Source organism: Fundulus heteroclitus, unplaced genomic scaffold, assembly GCF_011125445.2.
Source record: "Fundulus heteroclitus isolate FHET01 unplaced genomic scaffold, MU-UCD_Fhet_4.1 scaffold_65, whole genome shotgun sequence".
NCBI lineage: Eukaryota > Metazoa > Chordata > Actinopteri > Cyprinodontiformes > Fundulidae > Fundulus > Fundulus heteroclitus.
In genome coordinates, this window is record NW_023397088.1 from 1126493 (window position 1) to 1149420 (window position 22928).

Below are 22928 nucleotides of genomic sequence, written 5' to 3' on the forward strand. Positions count from 1 at the left end.
GTTGAATTAATTGATTGGATTCATCAGGATTTATGGATAAATGTAGCTGAGTGTCATCAGCATAACAGTGGAAGTTAATCCCATGCTGTCTAATCATTTTGCCAATCGGAAGCATATATAAAGTAAAGAGAATTGGTCCAAGGACTGAACCTTGTGGTACTCCACAGGTGACCCTAGAGTTTGAGGAAGATTTATTATTAACATGAACAAACTGGAATCTGTCCGACAGATAAGATTTAAACCAGCCTAATGCTTTCCCCTTAATCCCTACAGTATGCTCAAGTCTTTGTAGGAGAATGTTATGATCAACTGTGTCAAATGCAGCACTGAGATCTAACAGGACAAGTACAGACACAAGTCCATTATCTGAGGCCATGAGAATATCATTAGTGACCTTAACCAGAGATGTTTCAGTGCTGTGATGAGCTCTGAAGCCTGACTAAAACTCCTGAAGTAGGTCATTACTTTGTAAATGTTCACATAGTTGATTAGAAACTACTTCTCAAGAATTTTAGATAGGAAAAGAAGCATAGACATAGGTCTGTAATTTATTAGCTCATCTTGATTAAGAGAAGGTTTCTTAAGTAAAGGTTTAATAACAGCTACTTTAAAAGCCTGTGGTACATATCAATTTACTAAGGATATATTAATCATGTCTAAAATAGTGCCACTAATCAAAGGGAATACCTCCTTAAATAACTTGGTTGGGATTGGGTCTAACATACAGGTAGAAGTTTTAGATGAAGCTAAAATTTTAGATAGCTCAGAAAGCTCTACTGCTTCTAAACAGTTCAGACACTGCGCAGATTCTAAAGATTCCTCCAACGCTGCCTCACTTACTGAGGACGAGGTAATCATGTTTAGGAGGAGGCCAATTATTTTGTTTATAATAAAATCAATTTTTTTTATGAAGAATCCCATAAAGTCATTACTGCTAAGAGCTAAGGGAATGGATGGATCAAAATATATGAAGGAGCTGGTCAGGACGCGTCTACTCCCTATCCATGCTCCACAGCGCCCCCAGCATTCTTTTAACAGCAAACTCTGCACAAATATAGAATAAAGGACTGTAACTTCTCTTCAAGTTACAAGAATTAACAGATATAAAAATTAACATCCAGAGAACACCACAATAGAATGATCTTAATCTGAATCAACAGTATATTTCAATCAACAAATCCTTCTACTAGGCCAGTGAAACTTAACTGAAACTATTAAGCACCATGACTGGGCTGCACAGTGGTACAGTGGGTAGCACTGTTGGCTTGTAGCAAGAAGGTTCTGGGTTCAAATCTAACTTTTGCCATGCCTCTCTGCATGGAGTTTGCATGTTCTCCCTGTGCATGTGTGGGTTCTCTCCAGGTATTCCGGCTTCCTCCCACAGTCCAAAAACATGACTGGTTAACTGGCTTCTCCAAATTGTCCTTAGGTGTGAGTGTGTGCGTGAATGGTTGTTTGTCCTGTCTGTCTCTGTGTTGCCCTGCGACAGACTGGTGACCTGTCCAGGGTGTACCCCACCTCTCGCCCAGTGATAGGCTGGAGATAGGCACCTGTGACCCCCACGACCCCATGAGGGATTAAGTGGGTCAGAAAATGGATGGATGGATGGATATTAAGCACAATGACATTAAAAAGGCTAAGAAACTATGTGCACACAAAAGAAACAAAAAGACAAAATAAAATGGTTGATCAACATTATCAGAATGATTCAGTGAATCCTGGTTCACTGTAGATCTAGGTTAAAGAACCAAAGTTCATCTTAAAGACTATGTAATGAGATTGAATCAGCTTAACTAATTTAGAACTTTTGGTATGTTTTCCAACCCATTCACAATGCAAATCATGAGTTAAACAAAACATTATTTGAGAAAACAACATTTTGAAAAATTATTTGCTCAGTAAAATCAGTAACCTTTAGGACACTTTATTAATGCGATTAATCCTCTAGGGGTGGCTGTTCTAATGTTATACAAAACACCATTAAATTGACATTAATATTCCATTTTAATGCAATAATAATTCGCATAGCACTACACTTAGCCCACCTTGGGTGCAGGTGAATGCAGCTACTATGATGTGAAACAGCTGGAAGGTTCAGGTTTCAGACTCAGGACTCTTGGGAATAACTGGCCTCTATGGGAAAATCGAGTGAAACCATAAAGCAGCGGTCTCTCAGCTCTTCAACAGGCCACCTTCACCCAGAGCACCACTTAACTGCTTGTCTGCCTCGTCTACTGCACCCGCTGCACCAGCTGCTCCCGCTTCCTCATCGCCCACAACAGTCTCCTCGGTGCCAACAAACCCCTCTGAGTGCAAACATTGTGCTTGCCGGACAAAGAAGCCCTCTGTTGTTCCTTCCGATGCTCAGCTTGAGGCCAGCACAGCTCCTCTGGTGCATCGGACCGACGTCACAACTTTCTCCCCGGTAGGTCGGCCTGACGTCAACTTGGCTGCTCCGGCGAGTTAGGCTAGTCTTCCACCAGTTTCCCGTTGTCTCTGCCACCACCTCCATGACTCTCAGTTGGCCCCACGAGTAGGATCTTCTGCTGCTGTTTTGAGGACCACGTCTCCTCCAGCCAGAGCTCCTTATGTCGAGCAGTTGCTCCTGTGTTTTTTTTTTTTTATCGAGACAGAGAAGACTTAATCCTCTGTTCGGCAGGCATCTGTTATGCCTTCCGTCCCAATGTCAGTAAAGACTGAGTCAGAGACTGCTCAGCAGAGCTGAGACTTTAGCCCATCCAGTCCAGCCCAAGGATTACACCTGTGAACCCATTCAATATAAAGAGAACACTTTTGTGCCCATCAATGTTGATGTGGAAGCCTCAGCTTTATTCTCCAATCTCCGGTCTGGCTGATGCTTCGGGTCTGGCCAGAGGTCCTGCCACATCGGGGTCTGACTCTGGGACGTCCTGCCATGCCCAGGTTTGTCTCTGGCACGCCTGCCTGAGAGGTTGCCACATTAGGGTCTTCCTCGAAGATGCCCATCTGACATCTTGTCACATCGAGGCCTGCCCTGTCTGGGTTGTTTTTAGTTAGCTTTTTTTTTTCAGAGATTCTACCTCCAGCCACTACCCCACTCTAGATTATCTCCACCTATTCCCACTAATTAGTTACTCGGCTCACCTGTTCACCAACCTACTTATACGTGCCTCTGCTTACTCATCTGTGCCAGAACGTCTGACTTTCTTTATCGCTCTCCCCGTGTGAGGTGCCTTTGCTTCACTAGTTAATGTGTGCTCTGCCAGCTGGACTCCTGCTAAGGTCATTTGTGTCTGCGTGCTGCAGTTCAGCTTGTTTCCTTTTCTACTGGATCCTGTGTGCCCTGCCAGCTGAACTCTCTAAGTTGAGGTTGTCTGAGTCTCTGTGCTGCAGTGCTACCTGTTCCTCCCTGAGTCTCAGCTGCTTGCTCGCCCGTTCTGGTGGTCTCCGATTCACACAGCCTGTTGGTTGTGTCACCGCCTACATCTCCTGGTTCTCTGCTCATCCCTGCAAACCAGCACTTTGGGTTTATTTGTTTTCTTATAGCTGATTGCTTGCTTATATTGCAAGAACTTGCTATACTGGATGTCGACACATATTTTTTAAGCAGCAGGAAGCTTTCTCAATTCAAAAAGTCTGGAGTAATGTGGAGCGTCAAGCTTTATACTACTGCCCAACGAAGGCCTATTAACATGCAAATTCAACAGAAACAGGTCCACCCACCTTAGTATACCTGCTCCACATTACTCCAGACTTTTTGAATTGAGAAAGCTTCCTGGATAGGAAGCGAAACGTCTTCAACTATGGAAAACAAGTCCAGTTGTTTTGTTTTTTACCTTTCTTGGAATGACCATGACCTGGGGTCCGTTCTTCGTACGTTGCTTAAAACATCCAAGATCAAATGACACATCCAAGATGATTTCATCCGGCTAATCATGATCCGGCTAATTGGGTTCTTCGAACACACCTGTTGTTTACGATTAGTATGGCTGGATTGAGTTATCTGAGACAACTGCACGTTCATGCGTTTGTTTAAAAGGGGAAATGTATCGATAGTAGAAAGATTGATCAGCAACGCTGCTATTGGCTGTTGAGCATGGCCAAAGAACGCCCACAGTTTTTCTCCCAAGCAGAACAAGAGCTTTTAATGGAAGATTATGCCGAATTTGTGTCATTAATTAAAACGAACACCTCAAAGTCTGCTAAAGCCAGGAGAGAGAGAGCTGGCAAAAGCAACAGACAAATTAATGCGTAAATACTGTCCATGGTAGATGATTCTATCACTTAGTATGAATTTTTGCATTTTAATAATCTCATATTTACTTAGTTCTTTTATGTCAGAGCCTCCACAGGACCCACTAGAACATGGGGACAAGTAAAAGTGAAATACAAGAATATTGTTATGTTCGTTTCATAACTTAACTATATATAAAGTCAGCAGAACCTCAGTGAAACGTAACTTGTTTATGAGACTGTATTTTTCCAGAACAATGTGAGATCAATGCGCCGATACCACATTTGGTATTCTTCCGCATACAACACAAAATAGTGCCATTGAATAATGTATTGTTTTGTCACATACATAACAGTTCCTCCCATCCAGCTTTGACGAACCAAAAATACGTTGAGCTAAATGTTGTAATCCAATAAACTTGCTCAAACAGAAACATGACACCTATTTAGATATTTGTATGCAGAGAACTGCGAGTCAATAGAGGACGGCCAGCCATTCAGAGTAAAATCATATACTTTGGACAAGATTGTGTCTCGACTTGTTTCTCTTTTTACCTGAGCACTTGTCACAGGCAGAGGTTCCATTTGTGCAATGTGAAACACAGCCTCAGGATCGGTAGTTTCTTCAGTGGTTTGTGTTTGTGGAAGACGTGAAAGTCCATCTGCGTTTCCATGCAGTTTTGTCCCTTTAAATTCAATGTTGTAGGTGTGTGAGCTAAGGAACAAAGCCCATCGCTGTAACCGTGCTGCAGCCATGGTTGGCACACCTTTCTGAGGGCTAAAAATGGACACCAGTGGTCGATGGTCTGTTATCAGGGTGAAGTGTCTTCCATATAAATATTGATTGAACTTCTTCACTCCCCACACCAGACTTAGCCCTTCCCTGTCTATTTGCGCATAATTACGCTCAGCTGCATTGTGGGACCTTGAGGCAAAAGCGTTCCACTCCATCAGGCATTTTGTGAGATAGCACAGCACCGATGCCATATGGAGAGGCATCACATGCAAGGCGAATGGGAAGATTTGGGTCGAAGTGTGTTAGCACCTCTTCTGATGTAATCAGCTGCTTAGCACTGTTAAATGCCGTTTTACAGTCGTTTGTCCAGGTCCACTTCACATTTTGCAGCAACAGGTTGTGCAGTGGATGCAGAACTGTTGACAGGTTCGGCAAAAACTTGTGATAGTAATTAATTAAGCCCAAGAATGAGCGTAACTCACTGACATTTTTAGGTTCTGGTGCCTTCAAAACTGCTTCCACTTTGTCTTTGGTTTTGTGGAGTCCATGCTTGTCAATCCGATGGCCACAATATTCTATGGAATCTTTGAAGAACTCACACTTTCTCCTGTTTGCTCTCAGTCCATATTTCTCTAACCTGGCCAGGACTGTTGCTAAGTTAGCTAAATGCGTTTCTTCATCGGCACCAGTGACAATAATGTCATCCAGAAAACATTGTGTTCCTGGGATGCCCTGTAGAACCTGATCCATGGCACGTTGCCACACTGCTGGAGCGCTGGCGATACCAAATACTAGTCGGTTGTACTGGAACAGGCCTTTGTGAGTATTTATCACTAGATATTTCTTGGCTGTCTCTTCTACTTCCATCTGTAGATAAGCTTGGGCGAGGTCGATTTTTGAAAAGTGTTTGCCACCTGCCACTGCTGTGAATATATCTTCTATCCGCGGAAGCGGATACTGATCCACGCGGAGTACTGGGTTCACTGAAACCTTAAAATCACCAGAGATTCTCACACTGTCGCCGGTTTTCTTGCTCACTGACACTATTGGTGTAACCCAGTCTGACCATTCCACCTTGGTGAGTATTCCTTGCTCTTCCAAGCGTTGCAGCTCTGCTTCGACTTTGGGCCGCATAGCATATGGTACAGGACGTGCCTTGTGGAATCTGGGTTTTGCGTCGTCTTCCAATATGATCTGTGCTTTAATATTTTTCAGGGTGCCAATTTCTTCTTTGAACACCGGAGCATGTTCCTCAAGTATCTGTCTCAGTCTTTCCTCCACTGAACTTGCACTCAGATCCGGTGCCAGTCTCATGGACTTTATTTCTTTCCAGTCGAGTTGGATGTGTTTCAGCCAGTCATGTCCAAATAATGGAACTCCGCCATTTTTCAGAACGTAAAGTTCAAGGTTGCATTTGTTTTTCTCATGTTCCACTTTCACTTTTAGTTTACCCAAAGGGCTTATTCTTTCACCAGTGTATGTTTTTAGTTTCACTGTAGTGCGCTTTAGTTTCAGATTAGGAAACTTGGTTCTGTAGTCTTCATATGAGATCAGTGAAAGAGCTGACCCAGTATCCAGTTCAATCTTTAACATAACCCCTTGTACTTTAGGTGTGAGCCATATTGCATCTTCGTATTTCTCCTTGTCTTGTATTGTATGCAGCTCAAGGCATGCCAAATGCTCCTGGGAGGAAGATGAGTCTGTCTCATTAACTTCATGCAGTTTTCTGTCTTTGTTCCACATTTTGTTTTTCTTACTTTGTTTTGATCTGCACATTTTCTGTATATGTCCCTTTTTGTTGCATAGGAGGCATTCATTATCCTTAAACCAACAATTAGCAGCGTTATGTGACTTTTTGCCGCATCTGTAACAGGTCTGTAATTTATCATTAGGCTGCGCACGCATTTTATTAACAGAACACTGCTCCGTGAATTTTCCCTGAAGCTCTCCTGCGTCTTTTGCTGCAGTTTCCATAGATATGGCCATTTCTAATGCACGATGCAACGTCAGATTATCCTCTGTGAGGAGTTGTTTCTGTGTGCTTTCATTGTGCAGCCCGCAGACGAAACGGTCTCTCAGCGAATCTGACAGCCCCTCCCCGAACTGACAGTGCTCCGACAGCCGCGATGTACTCCGAAGTGGACTCGGTTTTCAACTGATTTCGTTTATGAAATCTGAAACGTTCAGCAATGACCAGTGGCTTCGGTTGGAAATGTTTTTGGAGAACCTCTGTGATCTCCTTGAAACTTTTGTCTGCTGGTTTGACTGGTGTGATGAGGCTACGCAGCAAGTTATACGTTTTTGCTCCCATTACACTCAGTAACACAGCGACTTTCCTCTCATCCTCTACTTTGTTAGCCATACAGTACTGTTCAACCCGCTCCACATAAGTTGTCCAGTCCTCTGTGCCGTTTTCAAAAACGTTCATTTGTCCGACGCCTCCCGACATTTTCGTGTGGTGTTCGTTACTCACTTTCTCTCTGTAGGTCGTTAGCTAGCAAGTCACCTTAGCATCCAGATGGAGGGTTTTCCGGTTCTCCTCCTTCTATTGTCTTTTTGTCACTTCCACAAGGCTTTTCCCCCTCTCTGTCGTTACATGCACATCGGGGATCCATGTAACTCTCGTCGCCAGTTTGTTATGTTCGTTTCATAACTTAACTATATATAAAGTCAGCAGAACCTCCGTGAAACGTAACTTGTTTATTAGACTGTATTTTTCCAGAACAATGTGAGATCAATGCGCCGATACCACATTTGGTATTCTTCCGCATACAACACAAAATAGTGCCATTGAATAATGTATTGTTTTGTCACATACATAACAAATATTCTACAAAATGGTAGCCTTTAATTATTATACTTTATTTTAAAAAGGCACTTGTTATGTCAAGAGATCCAAATTTCAGTGTCATTCCTTAGAGACAGGAAGTAAAGGACGCGTGCAAACTGGGAATTTTACCATAAAAAAAATGTATCCATAAAAAATGAAAATCTTCCTTTTCCAAGTCATACACAGTTTACACGGTAAAACTGTATTGCTCCGGGTCTAGATAATCCATCCATAGTTTTTTCTAATACAATATACGGCTCGACAGGAAGCAGGCCTTTCAAAGTAAACTAAACTTCACAATAAAATAGCCTGAACAAATCTTCTTACTGAATAGGATAAAAATAAAAAGCAAACCATCATACAAATAACTTAAATATTTTAGATAACTTTTTCCTCTTTAAAAGCCACTCTTAAATTATGTGTTTGTCTGTTTATAACAGCCACCAAGAAAACATCTCTACAATTACACTGTTGCGCTGCGCTAAAGGATCCTGTCTATTGCGCAATACGCTATTAATTTGAAAAACTCTGCAAATTATTCTTGCACCTTCCGCAACAGGTTGCTGTCGTAAAAATGGACATGGCTACGGCAGACTTCCCATCTCCTCCGCTTATACAGCCGTGATCTAATCTTGTTTACATGAAATAAGCCTGCTCTCGAGCAGGCTTAAACTGGCGCACATGTTGCTATGACAACAAGTGCAGGATGTCTTTCGAAGAACCAAACGATCCAGGATCATGCCAAATCGTCAACAATGAAATCCTGCTAACTGAGTTAGTGATGTACATAGAACGAGCCCCTGGATGACTGAGAATCTTCACCAGCATATTGTTGACATTATGTTTTACCATGATGACATTTTTGTGAGGCAGACACCATGTCTAAATGTACATAAATATACATAGCATGCAGACACAAGAAGACATGATCTTCATTTTGTTTTTATAGTTTTTTTTAACAAGTTGATTCCACTGGCCATCATACTTCCCTGAGGGGCTTATTTATGCAAAGTCTTTGACAGCTAATGGACTCATTTCCAAGTTACAATAATTAGACAGCGATTTACAATCCATCCATCCATTATCTATGTAAGCTAATTCCTGATGAGGTCCCAAGGGCTGCTGGTGTCTATCACCAGTTGCATGTTACAATATTGTGCAATAAATTTAGTTACAGAATTGTGCATTTTGAATTCATTTCTGAATAGACAGTCTTGGAGAGATTAAAATGTGCTCATACACATTTGCATGTAAGAGATAGTATGAATGATTTGATTGACATCAGATCAGAAACCTGTGGAACCAGTGGTGTTTTTTTTTTTTTACATCTAAGAAGCTGTTTTTATGTTTTTTGGATTTTTGTTGACTGTTCTTGAATCGTTTACCTGATGGAAAGGGGACAAACATGCAAAGTGCATTGCATGAGTGGTTAAGATCTGTCCCAATCCGTCTGCCCTTTTCTGGACTTATGCAGTATAGAAGTATTTAGCACCACTTGTGCTAAATACTTTTTCTCCTGCACTATGCAGCTTCCATACCACACTGTTACACTGAGTTTAGCGGCTAGCATTAGCTTCCTCAGATTTCCCTATTTATCAGTGGTTTAATCAAAATCAAATTATATGTCTAATTGTGGAATATGATGTTTAGCTAACCTATTGATTAGCTCTGTCCCCCGATGCCACCTATGTCAGATCTGGAAAGGATAGTTAGTCACTACCTGAAGAAATTGTTGGGACTACTGAGGAGCTTCAGTAATATCATCCACTATGGGAACACCTGCAGTCTGGTACTCCCTTTTAACTCCACTGAGGGTACTCCCTTTGAAGTCCACTGAGAGTTTAAGGTTTTGAGTGTGAGAGAAGTGATTTGATACTGTGATTCAGTAGTCCCTAAATTGTCTGGAGTAGGAATGGGAGTGAAGACTGGCCAAAATGAAGAGCAGAGGCCACAATTGAAAAGGCAGATTCATGGCTATGACATGGAGTACTGGTGGGAACAGAGGCCAGAAGGGAGGGCTGGGTTGTCCAAGACATACTTCCCAACCTTTCCAACCTACAGTGCTGGGGCTTGGCTGATGTACCATTATGTCCAAGAACCGAGAGCCACATATGGAGTTGCTGCTCAAAAGCTCTGGGAGAAAGCTGATACCGTTGGCATCAAGATCAGGTGCTCAAGCCCTTTGCAAAAAGCATCTGTGAATATATTTTCATGTGCATTAAGTAAGCCCCCGAAAAGTCAGAAAACAACCTCATCAGAGTTGGGGAAACACCAAAAACATCTACAGCAACACCAGGGCTTCTTAATACTGCACAGGGCAACAACAACTTAAGTTTTTCTAGCATGTTCTTAACACTACCCTTAGACCTAACATTGTCCGGGTGTAAAAGATAAGAAAAGGACGTTATAATGCTGAAAGTTACTGTGCCATGGGAAGAGTATATAACAGAGGTGTCACTAATTGTTGACCATGCTGACGTCACCCCATGTTCTTTTACTGAATAATGTGATGTTTCTACTTTAGACGTCTCTAAGAGTAAAAAGACTCATGAAACCATAAATATATTTTACCATATTCAATCTAAAAGGCAGAGAAAGGCTTCAGTTCATTACTGTTCTATTACAAAATAACGCTGATGTCATTTCCAGAGTTCCTAGAGAGAGAGAGAGAAAGAATGAGACTCAGATGGAGCCTCCTGATCGAGCCTTCACCCAGATCTTTTATGGGATCAGTTGTGTTCCAATCATCACATCGGTGGAGAGGACTATAATACATACGTGTTCTAGCTGACACGTCTATCCAATCAGCCATTCCATCCATTCTAAGAGTGTCAGCCTCTGTCCTTCAGAGTTCATTTCTCTGTGATGTCCACAGTAACCGATAATGCAGTCCAGTCTCTGGGGTCACATAATCTCTTACAATTACCGCCATAGGCACAGCACAATGAAAACAGTTCCAAAAAATGGGCTGGACAAACATCAATGGAAACATTTAGCATCGATCAGCGTACATAATGCAGTATATATCACTCGAGACCACAGTCTCAGAATTTATCTACAATTTAGGGTTCAACTAATTGAGCTAGGCCTGTTTTAGGTTCCTATGCGCACATTATTTTAATTTTACACTAGAGTAGGTAAACTAAGATTGTTCAGTAACCAAGATGAAATCCATCTACTCTACCTCCACCCTGAAAAACCTCCTACTTGGTCCTTCACTCTCCATTCCATGGATAAACATCCATCCCCTTCATGCCTTACAAGTCCAGGAGTAACAGTAGGGGGCATCACAGGGTGGGCGGGGTCTTTCCCCACCAGAAAACGCCATCTCCTCTAAGAAATGGTAAAAACTGATGCAACCCCTGGTTAAATCCCACTCTTGGCCAATTCGAGCAAGAAGACCCCGTATTGAATCTAAAAATTATCATTACCACGTATTTTAAGGATCTTTGGTGCCAATCACATCCTAGTTCTTTCTATGTCAAAGCAAAAGATTGCATAAACTGTGGGTCTTGGTGTGTGGGTCTGAAGCAGATAGTTTCCATTCTTTATTATAAAACCATACTGATCAACTTAATGCAACATCACAGTGTAGATGTCATTACACATAAAATCTAAAATGATCATGGGAGTCAGCGGAATAGAAAAGCTGACAAAAAACAGTAACACATTATAAACAGTCTGTATGTGAGAAGGGCAAGTAAAGAAAGCCTTTGGGTCATTCAGAGGACATGGCAGACGTGAATATAATCGTGCATAAGTGGTCTGCTCAGGGTTCTCAGGCAACTGTTCTCCATTTCCAAACAAGAGATCATAGTTCTCTGGCTTGTTCCTCACAAACTTCTTAAGTCCTTTTCTCATTCCTCCGCTTAAACAAGACAATTGAGTTGGATTGCAATGCATGTTCAGTTCTGGCTCGGGAAATTTGCATTTTACTTCCAGTAAAATGCTCTGTAAAGATGGTTGGCAGACACCAGGCCTTGTTTTCTGTTGAGGAACAGAAACAAAGGTGTATGTAGTGTTCTTATCAATCTTCCATTCATGTATGATTTATCCAAACCTCCTTCAAACGCTTTCACATCCAGATATTCCTGCTCACTATAATTTTGCTTTAAGCTTAAACTCCTGCACTGTAATCATTAGATCTTGCACTTCTCCTATATTAAAGGAGATATCTTAAAGTTCAACTTCATCTGGAGCAGTTTCTCTTCATAATTATTAACAGAATTCCACCAATGTGTGTCTCACCTTTCAATATCTGACAATTAAAAGTTCTCTGCAACCTAATTTTATCATCTTATTAGTTTCATGGCTACTTTGTCAAGGTTCATCTTACCTCCTTTAACACACAGCCAGTCTCAACAAAGAATTGTACTAAAATGTTCCAGAAACCTCTGGCTGAACCAGCTCTAAAATACGTCACTTGACTTCTGAAAAACCCAAACAGTAAACCCTTAAGTTGATAAAAAGCATGCTCCACCCCATATATCCGGAATTCCGTTGTGATTTTAATCAGAAGCATTCCTACGTTTTCTTTTGTCTTATTTTGAAAAGCTCAACTGATAAAAAAGAAGTGTGTGCCTGCACAACGACACTTAGTCGTAATTAGTTGATATTCGGGCAGTAGGCTTAGCCTAGGGAAGAGACTGGAAGCATAGCTGTGATTTAGTTTCAGCTTGACATGCGTCAAACCAATGGACTTCTAATTGAATACTCCTTTCGCCTGAAACGAAGAGCAATTCTGACCCCTTTAATTGCCTTTTTTAATAATCTCTGTTGGCTTTAACAGACAGTTTATCTAATCAACCTGGTTGTATTTTATATTCCCCTGTTTGAATCTGTTTGACACAATTTTTTGACATAAATTTTTAAACTGTAAGTTCATCCTGCCAACAGTAACCCATTGTTTCACTTTAAACACATGTCCCCCTGTCTAAACCTTTACCATTACTCAGAGTGATTTTCTTACCCCTTCATTTATTCATTATAATTACCATTGCATTTCGTACAGTTCTCCCAAAGTTTGGCTGCGGTGTTTATTAAATTACATCACCCAGTGATCTATTTCTTATTCTGTTTGCCCAGATCTTGTCCCAGCAGATTGATAAAGTGTAGTGGCTTCAAACCCTTTAAATATCGACCACCTGTGGTGAAATCATCATCATCAATTTTGCTCCTCTTTTAATTCTTTGTATTGCCTTAGTATCTGGATTTTAATCTGTGGATTAAAGGAATTATTTGACCAACGCGTCTCTGCATCCGTATTTGTCTAGACCTCTGTAATTGTTTCTGTGTTTCGAGCGGGACCTGGTCAAGACATGGAAAGTCTTCTCTAATGCTTCTTATTTTGGCAACCCCAGAAAAACCTTTATACTCAGTGTTAGGTGTTAGGTAATCCCCGTTGGACAACTTCGATGTCTCCTGTGTCCAACCTGGTTCCAAGTGCCTTGGCCATCGAGACACTCCACCACCTGTGACAAATTCACAACAATTTCAAATCATATTGGGGGAAAGGATGCCTTAACGCAAACGTGACACAGCTGCAAGTTTATACAATCAGTCATTCCTTCCAATCTAAGTATGTCTGCCTCTGGCCTTCAGAATCCATTAATCTGTGATCTCCATGGTAACTGATAATGCAGTCCAGTCTCTGCGGTCACATAATCCCTTTAAGTGGAAGAGGGAAAAGTAGTGACATGATTTGTCTAGATCAGGGGTGCTGATTAAGTCGATCACGGAGGCAGTACTAGTCGATCGCAGAGGGACGTTAAAAATCATGTGGTCTACACTACTTACCATTTTGTGGCGATAATGCTCACCTAACGTTTTTTGCCAACCGCCAATAAATTTCAACAACAAGAAGAAGACGACATTGGGAAAAAACAAGCCATTTAGCCAATTGTCTCAGATTTATTGATCCTTGTTAAAACATATGCTGACCAAAATGAGTGAGAAAGCTACGCCAAGTAAGAAGGCAAAAACACATCACTTTCATACAGAATGGGAGGTGGACTTTTTTTTTTTTTACAATGTCATTTTCGAAATGCGTTTGCCTCATCTGTAATTCTACCATCGCAATACCAAGGAAGGGAAATGTGGAGCGGCCGTTTCGGACTCTTCTTGGAAAATACCACATCGACTTTCCGCCGAAAAGCCAGCTCAGAAAGAGAAAGGTGGAGGTGGAATTAAAATCCCAGTTGTCCGGACAGCAGTCATTTTTCACTCAACAAACTTTAAAAGTGAAAGCCGCCACTGAAGCATCGTTCCGAGTGAGTCATGCCATCGTTGAAAACAGTAAATCCTTGCAAGATGGAGAAATGGCAAAAGAAGCATTCATTTAAGCAGCTGACTCATTGTTCTGAGACTTGAAAAATAAAGCAGAGATATTATCTTCAATCAAAGCTCTGCAGCTCTCAAGACCTACAGTTACACAGCGCTGTGAAGCCATGGCTGAGGATTTAACCCAAATCTACAAATGAGTGTGACTCAGCCCAGATGTGCATTTTCATTCGTATGGTGTTTAGTGATCTCACTGTAAAAGAGAAGCTTTTGACAGCACTTCCCATGAAGGAACAGAAGCGAGGAGGACATTTTTCAGACGTTTAAAAACTTTGATAAAACTCAGCTCCCAGGTTACAAATTGGTGTCTATCACCACAGGTGGAGCACCTGCAATGGTTGGACGTGTGAATGGATTTATTGCAAAGTGCAGCCAGGAGGATGCGTTCCCAGACTTCTTGAACTACCATTGCATAATCCACCAGCAAGCATTATGCGCTAAAATGCTGAACATGAAAGATATCATGGATGTGGCAATGAAGATCGCTTGTTCTATTCGAGCCAGATCTCTTCAAAGACTGTTAGTCCGTGCACATCTGGAGAAGGCTGACTGCGACCACTGTTGTTTCTACATACTGATGTGAGATGGCTTAGTGGTGGGAAATTCCTCCAAAGATTTTGAGAACTGTCCGGAGATTAAAAAGTTTTTCCCTGTATCTGGACATGCAGAATACGAGCAACTAAATGATGGTCAATGGCTGTTGGACTTGGCATTTTTAACTGATCTGGCAAACTTGTTGAATGATCTTAACCTTAAACTGCAAGGAATAAACAAAACGGTGATCAATATGATTAGCTCATTTAACGTTTTCAAACGAAAGATGCAACATTTAGCCTCAAAGCTGCAGCGCCATGATTTGGCAAAATTCCAGAACTTGGCGTCAGAGCTGGAGACGCAGAGGAAAGTCCTGAGAGCAACTTGACAGTGCACACTACACGGAGCAGATGAACAATTGTCTGTCAGAGTTTGACAAACGCTTTCAAGAATTTTCTTTGCTCGAGCCAGTCACTACATTCATGTGCTATCCTTTTCAGGAAGATGCTGAGGTTGATTCACTCACATCAAACATTGCAGCACTGTTTCACTTAAACTCTTCTGGAGTTTAAGATGAGATTTTCACTGTACAAACTGACATTGAGCTGAAGGCGAGAGCTCATGGACAGGTTTGGAACTTACTCAGAGGAAAAGTACCCCAACATGAGGAAATGTGCTACCTCCTTGACTGCATTATTTGGCTCCACTTATTTATGTGAGTCAGCCTTTTCATACATGAAGATCATTAAGTCCAAATACCGTTCCACCATGACTGATGAACATTTGTAAATGTGCTTGAGGCTGGCTGTCAGCAGCTACTGTCCGGACTATATATCCCTTGCTAATTCAACTCAGTGCAAGTCATCAAAATAAATGTAAATACTTATGTGTGTTGTGCAATATTAGCTTATTCGGTTATGCAAGGTACATCGACATACATTGTACATACAAATAATCCTTAATAAACTTGAAAATAGTAATATGTTTTGTTTTTTTGTAGTGGGTAGGTAGATCATTTTGACTTGGTTGTTTTATAAGTAGCTCGTATGCTGAAAAAGTGTGAGCACCCCTGGTCTAGATGAACCCGGACAGAGCATGCACACACAGAGCTTGCTGTGAGTTTATTGCAAGTTGTGGGTTCTAGATGACAAAAACCAGAGACAGTTACCAGACGGGAGATGAAGTGTGCAGGAGCTGGCTGACAGGAACGGACCGGAGATTACTGACAGGATCTGGAGGACCGACTGCTAAAAACCTTGTGGTGCAGCATAAAGTGATTTCCTTGGATGCCGGGTCAACAGTTAATCCAAAACTGAGCTTCACAGAGTTCCTTGGACTTAGATGCTGCAGTAAATCCCACAGGGTAGCAGAGAGAAATCCGGAGGCGCTGGGCTGCTGCGGAACCAGGACTGCAGACTAGAGGACAACAGAGACGAAGGAGCAAAAATCCAGCAGCACAGCATAACAGGTACTTATCTTGGCAGACGAGAAGCAAGACGTGACGGACGAGAACTGGACTTGACAGGCTTGGAGATGAAGGAGACTGAGGCAAACTGGATTTGACAGGCTTGGTGTTAAGGTGGACTGCAGATGAGGCTGGGACAAGGAAGAAACAGAGATGAGTTTTATAGTGGTGCGAGCAGGGGGAGCCAGTCCATAGTTGATTGGAGCGGAACAGGTGTGTCCAATCAGGGCTGCACTGAAGAAGAAGGAGCCAGGAAATGCTCATGGTGCAGTCAGCAAGTCTGCACTATGACAAGTAGGGCATAAGCTCATCAACCTCAGGTGGGTTGAGCTGAGTGAGGGTATATGATTTTAGTATCCAAAACACCCAATGACTTCAGGATACATCCCTCCTGATGTGCCTTAGCCTCCATTGGATATGATTATCTATAATCTGATCTCATCAGCTTCATTAAACTGTAACATGAGCCAGTTTTCCTGCAGGTGTGGGTTGGACACATGTGGTAGAACTCATTTATTGAAAGAATTATCAGTTTGGTCAAACAGATCTGTATTAATGTTTGATGTTTCACTGTGGATCTTTAAACATTTTACTTCTCTGCAGCAGCTTGTGTTCAGAGCTTCTTCACTTGTTTTCTTTTTCACAGAGTTTCTCACTGACTGATGTGTTTTGAATATCAGAATATTTGTGTTTCAGAGATCAGAGCCACAAATATAGAGCAGAAACTCCAGGATCCAACTGTCCGTCTATAAGGAGTGACCGGTCCAAAGGAAATACTCCAGACTTCAGTAATGATCCTGGACCTTCAGACACAGAGTAAGAAACCAATTTCTTAAGGTTTACTACTCCAGACTTCGGTAATGATCCTGGACCTTCAGACACAGAGTAAGAAACCAATTTCTTAAGTGATGGATGTGACTCTGCAGGGACCAACAATGATTTAAATTTTTTCTGGTCTGAAACTGATACAGACAGAAAAAATATTTTAAAACATTTTAGTTATTTTATCAGTTTTTTCAGAGTAACAAAGGACATTATGATGCTGGAACTTACTGTGCCATGGGAAGAGTGCATACAAGAGGCCTTTGAGTGGAAGAGGAAAAAGTATGATGGTCTTGACAGTGACTGTCACAGAAAAGGCTGGAGTGAAAGGTGCCTGCCTATGGAGCTAGGGTATATAGGCTTTGCAGGGCAGTATCTCTGCAGAGCTTCCACAACACTCAGCATCACAAGGCAGAGGATAAGGAGGCCACCTACAGCAACCTGGGGGCAGCAGAGAATGCCTCTAAATGGCTATAGATGAAGAAAGACTTATAGTTAAGAGCTGGTAGGGCATAAGCTGAGACCTCATCAACCTCAGGTGGGTTGAGCTGAGTGGGGGTATATGATTTAAGTATCCAAAACACCCAATGACTTCAGGATACATCCCTCATGATGTGCCTTAGCCTCCATTAGAATATGATTCTCTACAAACTGTAGCACATACTATAGAAGTACTTTATTGAAAATGTAATTTAAATCTCATCAGCTTCATTAACCTGTGACATGTCCGGCAGGTGTTGGTTGGACACATATGATAGAACTCATTTATGAAGATAATTATCAGTTTGGTCAAACAGATCTGTATTAATGTTTGATGTTTCACTGTGGATCTTTAAACATTTTACTTCTCTGCAGCAGCTTGTGTTCAGAGCTTCTTCACTTGTTTTCTTTTTCACAGAGTTTCTCACTGACTGATGTGTTTTGAATACCAGAATATTTGTGTTTCAGAGATCAAAGCCACAGATATAGAGCAGAAACTACAGGATCCAACTGTCCGTCTATAAGGAGTGACCGGTCCAAAGGAAATACTCCAGACTTTGGTAATGACCCTGGACCATCAGACCCAGAGTAAGAAACTAGTTTCTTAAGTAATAGATGTGACTCTGCAGGGACCAACCATGGTTTACATTTTTTCTGGTCAGAAAATGATACAGACAGAAAAAATTATTTTAAAACATTTTAGTTATTTTTTCAGTTTGTTTCAGAGTTGTAGAAACACCAGAAACTTCTACAGCAACACCATGGCTTCTTAACACTGCACAGGGCAACAACTTCAGGTTTCCTAGCATGATCTTAACACCACTCTTAGACCTGACATTCTCCTGGTGTAAAAGATAACAAAGGACATTATGATGCTGGAACTTACTGTGCCATGGGAAGAGTGCATACAAGAGGCCTTTGAGTGGAAGAGGAAAAAGTATGATGGTCTTGACAGTGACTGTCACAGAAAAAGCTGGAGTGAAAGGTGCCTGCCTATGGAGCTAGGGTATATAGGCTTTGCAGGGCAGTATCTCTGCAGAGCTTCCACAAAACTCAGCATCACAAGGCAGAGGATAAGGAGGCCACCTACAGCAACCTGGGGGCAGCAGAGAATGCCTCTAAATGGCTATAGATGAAGAAAGACTTATAGTTAAGAGCTGGTAGGGCATAAGCTGAGACCTCATCAACCTCAGGTGGGTTGAGCTGGGTGGGGGTATATGATTTAAGTATCCAAAACACCCAATGACTTCAGGATACATCCCTCATGATGTGCCTTAGCCTCCATTAGAATATGATTCTCTACAAACTGTAGCACATACTATAGAAGTACTTTATTGAAAATGTAATTTAAATCTCATCAGCTTCATTAACCTGTGACATGTCCAGCAGGTGTTGGTTGGACACATATGATAGAACTCATTTATGAAGATAATTATCATTTTGGTCAAACAGATCAGTATTACTGTTTGATATTTCACTGTGGATCTTTAAACATTTTGCTTCTCTGTAGCAGCTTGTGTTCAGAGCTTCTTCACTTGTTTTTTTTTTTCCACGGAGGATTTTACTGACTGATGTGTTCTGAATAAGAGCATATTTGTGTTTCAGAGATCAGAGCCACAGATATAGAGCACAACCTTCAGGATCCAAATCTCCGTCTATAAGGAGTGACCGGTCCAAAGTAAATACTCCAGACTTCAGTAATGACCCTGGACCTCCAGACTCAGAGTAAGAAACCAGTTTCTTAACTGATGGATGTGACTTTGCAGATACCGACCTTGGTTTCCTTTTTTTATGGGCAGAAACTGATACAGGGAGAAAAAATTATTTTAAATTATTTTTTAAATATATTTTTTAAAGGTTTAAAATATGGTTGAGAGATTCTGGCTAGCGATAGTTGGACTTACCTCAATGCATGGCTCTTGCTCTGAAACCAGTCTCTTTGAGAGGGGCTGGACATTCTTCTACCCTGGAGTTCCTGCTGGTGAGAGGCATAGAGTAGGAATGGGCATACTTGTTGCCCCTCATCTTGGTCCCTGTAAGTCGGGGTTTACCCCAGTGACCGAAAGAGTGGCCTCCCTCCGCATCTGTGTGGGGGGACGGGTTCTGACTTTTGTTTGTGCCTATGCATCAAACAGCAGTTCAGATTACCTAACCAAGTCGGTCAGACTTTGTAGGCCCAAACATCCTGTGAGGGTCTACTGGGAACTATGGCAGAGTTCCCCGTGAGACAGAGCTTTAACTCCCACCTCTCCCGGAGGTGGGAGTTAAAGCCGAGGACATGATCTACAGCTCTCACTAAGGAGACCACGGTATTGAGCCAGAAAATGGTAGAGTGCCTTCTCTGGGTTGGGGAGGATGTACTGCCCCTAGTGGAGTATCTTGGGGTCTTTTTCATAAATTAGGGGACAATGGAGTGAGAGATTGGCAGTTGGATTGGTGCTATGTCAGCTGTGAAACGGGCATTGCACCGGTCCATTGTGGTAAAGAGAGAGTTGCGCCATAAGGCAAAGCTTTCTATTTACTGATCGATCTATGTTCCTACCCCCCATCTATGGCCATGAGCTTGTTGAAAGAACGAGATCCTGGATACAGGCGGCCAAAATGAGTTTTCTCTGTAGCTTGTCTGGGCTCTCCCTTAGAGATTGGGTGAAGAGCTCAGTCATCCGGGGAGGACTCAGAGTAGAGCCACTGCTCCTGCATCATGAGAGAAGCTAGTTGAGGTGGCTTGGGCATCTGGTTAGGATGCCTCCTGGACGCCTCCTTGGTGAGATGTTTCGGGCACGTCCCACTGGAAGGAGACCCAGAGGAAGTCCCAGGACACCCTGAATGGACTATGTTTCTTGGCTGGCCTGGGATATTACCCCAGACAAGTGGAAGATGATGGAGGGATGGATGGATCATTTTAGTTTTTTGTTTGGTTGTGACCTCAACTGGGCTTTGAAAGAACAGAGCAACCTGCGGAAGCCAATTAGGTTGTTCTGAAGTCTTGTGACTGTGAAAGGTGGATCAGTAAACAGTTTTGTCTAAGCTTTCTAGAAGCTCAAGCACTCCATTCTGCCACCAAAACATTTTTGCAATCCCAGAAACTCATTTATCAACCACCTGCAGGGAGAAGGTCAAAGGCCAGACTAGAGACTAAAGTCTGATAAAACTGGGAGAGACAAAATGGTAATTGTTCCAGAAAATATCCCGATGGACAAACACAACAAAAGATCAATAATGATAGCAAAGATAATACAATGAAATGTTCTGTTGTGACTCAACATTTGGGCATTTGATTGTGGTTTACCTTCATTAATACATTGTTTTGCTTCAGTAGAACAGCCCCACCCTGTTGGTAGTAAACTGTAATAAAGAAATGTCTTCACAGATGGAGGAAGAGGAGCAACGTTTGTGTGGAGGAGCAGCGATCCTGCTGTGCGCTGTGTCAGAAGGTCCTAATGGATTCTGTCATTGGGGACTCCTTCTGTCCCCAATGTGGAGAAAGTTCCTTAACAGTAGCTAGACTGCTGAAAGGCAATCAAAACAGTTGTGCACCAGGTAAAACTGAACACCTAGATTTAGATTTGGGATTAGACACACCACTTGTGTTGGAATATCCTCATTTGAAAAAAAATGTATCCTCTACTGGCTGAGTAGAGGATCCCTCTACTGACCACAGGGCCTGTGAGATTGAGTATTTACATGAGAGAGACATAAGGATATAATGTTCTGTCACTTTTTAATCCGATTTTGATGGATTAAAAAGGGGAGGGGCGATTAAAAAGGGGCGTGGCTTATTTTTTTATTGACCTTTAGGTGACCCCTCTCACATGACTGTCACGTGACCCTGCTCGTGACCCTCATGTGACACCCTATCATTGATATTATTACCCTACCGTGACCTCCATATCACTCCACCACGTGACCCCTCATATGACCTCCCCTTCCCTCCCGTGACCTCCACACGATCCCACAATGTGACTCCCACAAAAAAAAAAAAAAAAAAAGTCCCTCCCATCCTCATCCCGCCCCCCCGGTCGCCGCACTCATAATATAAGGTCCTTTTCTCAAGCATGGATAGTGATTCACTCCTTTTCAACATGGCGTTCGAAACAAGCAAGCAAGAACCTATCATTTCTGACACACCCGTCACGACCTACAACTATCAGGATGGTGATAGGCAAGCTCAGCAGACCCCTCGCAAGGTAATGCTGTCTCTATGCAGAACTCAGATGCCTCTGACCCTACCTCTGCAAGAAGAATGGTCTTTGGAACCCTATGGAGCTCGCGGTAAATGGAGATACCTCTTCAAGTACGAAACCGGCGAAATGTGTCTGTATCAGCTGGATCAAGAAACCGACAAGCTGCAACCTATCCACTCCTTGTGCATGCTAACGTCAAACGATTGGGCTGTTCTGAGACTCGTCCTGCTCCGCAAACTAAACCCTGAAGATACGTGCGACGCAGGCCCCAAAGACTCGTACTTGACATACCCCGTTGTGAATCTAGAAACCCGCGACGCAATCAAGGATTCACCCGCTGCTAAACGTCGCAAGCGGGCTCATCAGGAAACCGAGGATGGAATCATGGATTCACCCGCCACTAAACGCTGCATGCAGGCGTTGACCCGCTTAAACGAGACTGACACAGACTCGACACATAGGATCTTCTCAGCCACATGGCAATCAAAGACGGGGGTTACCGGCCGATGGTTTTTCCGCGCAACTCTGAGACAGGCTCAAGATAAAACAACCCCGGTTATTTTTGTGCTCGACTATTATAATGCAGACTGCGGCGTGTTTAGACCCTTGTTAACCATTCCCATCGACGCATGGCGTGACAAGATGACTGCAATAGCAGACTAGATCTCAACGCTGTTTCGCGACTGTCGCAACTGGAGAGACGTTTTGGGGATCAAGAAAGTGCTAGCTTTTTGAGCCTGCCCCCTTCACAACAGCCGATACCGCCCCCTTCAACGTTAACCACACCCCTTCTCAGTATATATTCTGATCGGGACTCTATGCAACTCCACTGACCAGACTTTTAGCATCTGAAACCATGAGCAACTACGTGGTTGAAAGAACTACTCCAACATCACCGCAGCATGGCTCTCCGGACAGCGACAAATTCTTCCCGGGACCGTACCACCCGCCTTCACCCTCGCCAACCCCTGAATCCTCTTCTTCCGAAAGCGACACAGACAGCGAGAGTCTTCTGACGGGGCTGCAGAGGCATACGTCTACTGGTCCAGTCCCCCGGAGGTGTGAAACTACGGCCCGAGTTCTTATTTTTTTTCGAATAAGATTTCCGGACTTCCAGCCAGGCTTCCCGTCATGCCATCACTGTCAGAGACCCAGGAGGAAGATTCACAAGCGCTGAATCTTCCACCCTCCCCGGACCCTTCTCAGTCTGAGTACTCACAGCTCCAGGACTCACAACTTCCCTCGGGCCAAGGAGATCCAGCCTCCCAGACCCTTCTCAACCCAAGGATACGCAGCTTCCATCCAGCCAAGGAGAGACTGACACCG

General features: G+C 42.7%; 2 protein-coding genes across 2 annotated transcripts in view; both read left to right on the forward strand.

The window, feature by feature from the left end:
* Positions 1-22928, forward strand: part of LOC105923771 — a gene marked incomplete at its 3' end in the record, with an annotated part of 780934 nt that overhangs the window by 72920 nt on the left and 685086 nt on the right. The window lies entirely within an intron of this gene.
* Positions 1-22928, forward strand: part of LOC118561496 (NLR family CARD domain-containing protein 3-like) — a 115228-nt gene that overhangs the window by 14596 nt on the left and 77704 nt on the right. Inside the window, exon 2 of the mRNA XM_036133633.1 lies at positions 20789-20958. Within this exon, the coding sequence (XP_035989526.1) occupies positions 20789-20958 (170 nt within the window). The remainder of the gene's footprint in view (positions 1-20788; positions 20959-22928) is intronic.